Here is a 4,299-nt window from a genome sequence, read left to right on the forward strand (position 1 = left end):
GGGGGGGGGGGGGTGCAACAACAGTGTTAATAGGATCTTAATAAGTTTCTAATTGTCTGGATTTCCACTTCTTGTAAAGCGTGGTTTCAAAAGCTATTTTAGAATATTAATTTTTATCTTTCTTTTATTAAAGGTCTGTATACTCTCATCTCTGATCCCCTCTTTACCTTACTGTAGTTTATACAAGAGCCAGAAATGGAATTATTGAATGTGGCTTTTATTCCTTTTGTATATGTAGGTAAAGCTTCAACACAGAAAAAGTAAAGAAGCTCTAGAATTCCCATTTCTTCGAAGCTTTACCAAAGAGGAAGGATCTTCAGTGGCTGAACTTCCAGTTCTCACAGCTGGCTTTAATTTTCCAACAGGTTTGTCATGTGTCAAAGGCTGAGAATCTTAGTTGATGTTTTTCAAAGCACTGCATGGGATTTTAACCATGAGTCTTCATTTTAAGAGGAGGCACATAACTAGGTCTCTTGCATTGCTTTGAAAATCTCATCCCATATATTTAGCATTGCATTTTTCTCCAAGCATGATTAATACCGATTTGTGGCACTTGGTAGTACAGTACTCATCTCTGAAAAGATTAAAAATATTGTGTGTGGCCCCCATTCATTTTATCTAGATAATTTTACTCTGTTTCTCCCCAAATAAATGAAGAAGATCCAAAGGAAATGACAGTTTCAGGTAAGAAGGAGACACATGGTTCCTCCTAAAAAATGCATATCTGTGGGCATGTCAACATATTCATTAATGTGCCATAATTATGGCACATTTAGTACCAGGTACTAGCTTAATAGGACTGTGTGAAGGTTTGGGTGCTGATTCGATTTGGAGGAGATTCAGCCTGATTTGGTGGCCGAATCCCTGAATCCAAATCGATAGAATCAGGAGACCAGTTAAAAGGTTTGAATCAATTGGAAGCTCCCCAAAAAGATTTGGAGAGCTTCAGCAATTTGGGCAGTTCCTGCTCACTGCTGCAGGGAGCTGAACCCAGACTCCATGCTGGTAAGTAGGGGCAGGGGAGGGGGAGCTGGAGATGGGAGGAGGGGACCATGGGGGGACCCCTGCCAGGCCCCATCCCCTGCCTGCTCCCCCAGCCCCCCTGAGCGCCCCCTGACTCCTGCTCACTCTCCCAGCCCCACCCCCCATGGCTGCCCCATCCAGCCCCTGGCACTTCAAGAAAACAAACAAACCCAACTCACCGGCTGCTGCAGCAGCCTCAGGACTTCTGGGTGCTGGTGGCAGAGCCCCCCCAATGTGTGGGGCAGTGGGGGGCAGCAGGGATCACCCCCCCACACCTGGCAGCAGCTGGTGAGTGGGGGCTTTTTTTTAAAGACCTGGGAGCTGGGAGAGCGGGTGGGTCAGCCATTGAGAGTGGGTGGGGCCGATCAGATTTGGCCGAATCAATTCATAACAGTGATTTGAATCACCAAATATCACTGTCCCCTGAATCGGCCAAACCAGTTCTGAAGCAAATACTAGCCACTTCTCACAGGCCTATAACTTAATACGCCATAATTACAGGTATTACAGGTTCTAACATAATATGCCATAATCGGCATACTGCACAAATGAACACTTTTTTTGTGACACTTAATGCTCATTGGACTAAGTCTGCTGCACATTAGCACAAACAAATGCTTTTTTTGTGACACTTTAGTCTCATCAAACGAATCTACTGTACAGTAGCATGGTATTTGCCAGCCACATTAATGTGTAATAGAATTAGTCCAATGGTCATTAAGCATCTCATGTCAATGTGTCCTGTTTTTGCTCCTAGGAATGTTAAAGCGTTTATTTCTTTTGACACAGTTATCAAGTTTTCCCATAGATTTCCTTCTATGAATTATACCTTTGTCACCCTAGATTGCTGCTTTGTGTTTTACTTGGAGGTACATCTTAAATCTGTTCACAACAGAAACTCATGCAGAATTCAGTAGCCTTAAATAGGTATCTGGTCATGAAGGAATTACCTTTAGCACTCCTTTAGCTCTACTGGCTCCCTGGGATTTCTGATAGAATTTAGGTTCTTAATTATATACTATAAATCCTAAAGGTCCTATCCTGCCTGCTCTTCTCCCTCAACATAATGACAAGTGAAAAGACTCAAACTGGAGCTCTCTAGATATAAACTTGAAGCAGATAATGGCAGGACATTTTTTTATGAAGTCTTCTTGACTTTGGAAGTCTTGCCCTTTCCCTCTTCCATCCCCCCCCCCCCTTTTTTACAAAACAGAAAAAAAAGTAGTAATCTTTATTGGGATTCTGTGATGCTCATATTTTTAAAGAACATTTTGAGATGGGTTTGTCTGAGGGGCAATGATAGGAAGGATGTGATTTTTTTGTTCCCTTTATTAAAGGAGTCTCATTGGCTGTTGCTCTCTACAAGGGTGTTGTTTCTGATTATTCTAATAGTTCAAAAGGATATGTACAGCTTCTTTAGGTAGACAGACAAGAATTCTTCAGCCAAAGCATCAAGGAAGGATTTTCCCAAGAGGGTAGGGGAAGAGCCCACAGTGCTCCTTTTGCTCCATTGCTAGTAGTATATTCCCTCAGGAACTGTCACAGTTAGTGAAAATTGAAAAAGCTCAATCACTGTTTGCACCAATGTTCAGAGAAAATAGAAAGGTTTCTTTGCCTCCAGCCTTTAAAGCTGGGCTTGGTCTGTCTTCAGTTAAGCTCAGGATAGAATATTGCTTGTGGTTCTGAATAATCAGAGCTTCTAGAAGCTAGGATGGATGTTGTTGTATGGGTGTTATTAATTTAAATAAATTTAAAAAATGTGGTAGTGTGTGTGTGTGTGTGTGTGTGTGTATACACACACATACACATATATATTAATATATGTTTTTCTTAGAATGATCTTTGCTGATGCATTACCCTTTTCTCACATTCTCTTTTTCTTTGTATCAGACCCACTTGAAAATTGTTTCAATATTTCAGTTTTTGTTTTCAATCTCAATGGGTTTTCATTTTAATTGCAGTGCTTCAGTGTACTTTTACAAATAAAACAATTTTGTCTGGCACTGATTATTTTGGGCAGGAAGATTTTAAAAATAAAGGTCTAATTGTAATTTATTAAATAATATGCCTTAACTGCCTGTGCTTCAATGCCTAATTCTTTTTCCCCTTCCAACAGTAAAAAAATATAATCTATATATTACCACGGGTGCATCTCCACAGTCTGGAACAGATGCTGATGTGTATGTCATGCTGCGAGGTTTCCTGGGAGACACAGGTCGAAGAAAATTAGTGCAGAAAGGAGAGAAACTTTTCACCAAAGGAAAGGTAGGTTATCATATCTAGAGGCGGCTGGTTAAAATCGAAGCCCAGTCCAGTTCTGACTGATATGAGGTGAGAGTTGAAATGGGTCTTTCATTTCTAGCCTGAAGTGCCTAGTGATGTGGGTTTGCAAGTATGTGTGTATGTACATCTATTACACCCCCCTCCTTCCCTTCAAACAAACCCAAATTAAAAGTGTACTCTAGGCACTAGTTAGGAAATAACACAATTGAGGTAATGTGTCTCATTTATGTATGTGTGGTATGACATAATATTGTATTATGTACCATTTGGGCCTCACAGATATTTGCTGCCAGAAGAAGGATCGTGAGATTGAAGACTCATGGATTTCATTCCAGGTTTTGGATGGAAGGGTGCTGCTTCCTTCCTTCAAGATTTTGCTTCCCCTGTTAGTCTGAACCTCAAGTGGTGGCTCTTCTGCTTATTATTTATTCATTAAATCATGTACTCTTCTGTTCATTCCCATCCAAACACAGCTCCATATTTATTTGGCTTTGCCTTTGTCCTGCAAAACTTCCACCCTGCCTCCTCATTCAAGTGCCATTTCCAGTCTCATAAATGAGGTATTCATGCTTAAGGCTTTTATCCCAATTCCAGATTTCTCATCCAGCTTGTCCTTGTTTCATTCTCTTTCTCTCATCACTCATACTTTTAGTGTCCTTGCCCAACTATTTCCAGTTTCTCTTACCTCAGCTCCTCCAGCTTCCACAGCTGCTTATCCCCATTGATCTGGTCCAGTTAGTTCAAGTTCCTCCCTTGCAGCTCCTTTTATTTCTCCCATACCTGGACTCCCACCTTCCAATCACCTTTCCAATCCTTACTAGTCTAGTCTAGTTTTCCTAGACTTCAGGAAGGCATTTGATACTGTCTCTCACCCCATTCTCATTAGGAAGCTGGGGGACTGTGGCGTAGACACCCATACAGTCCAATGGGTCGCCAACTGGTTAGAGAGTCGCACCCAGAGGGTGGTAGTGGATGGGTCCTTCTCGACCTGGA

General features: G+C 41.6%; 1 protein-coding gene across 1 annotated transcript in view; it reads left to right on the plus strand.

Moving 5' to 3' along the window:
• LOC109298725 (lipoxygenase homology domain-containing protein 1-like) overlaps positions 1-4,299 on the plus strand; it is a 182,523-nt gene that overhangs the window by 132,910 nt on the left and 45,314 nt on the right. The window contains exons 19-20 of the mRNA XM_019518979.1: positions 239-365; positions 3,140-3,288. Coding sequence (XP_019374524.1) covers positions 239-365; positions 3,140-3,288 — 276 coding nt within the window. The remainder of the gene's footprint in view (positions 1-238; positions 366-3,139; positions 3,289-4,299) is intronic.

Source organism: Gavialis gangeticus, unplaced genomic scaffold (genome assembly GCF_001723915.1).
Source record: "Gavialis gangeticus isolate Ggan-Ray unplaced genomic scaffold, GavGan_comp1, whole genome shotgun sequence".
Lineage (NCBI taxonomy): Eukaryota > Metazoa > Chordata > Crocodylia > Gavialidae > Gavialis > Gavialis gangeticus.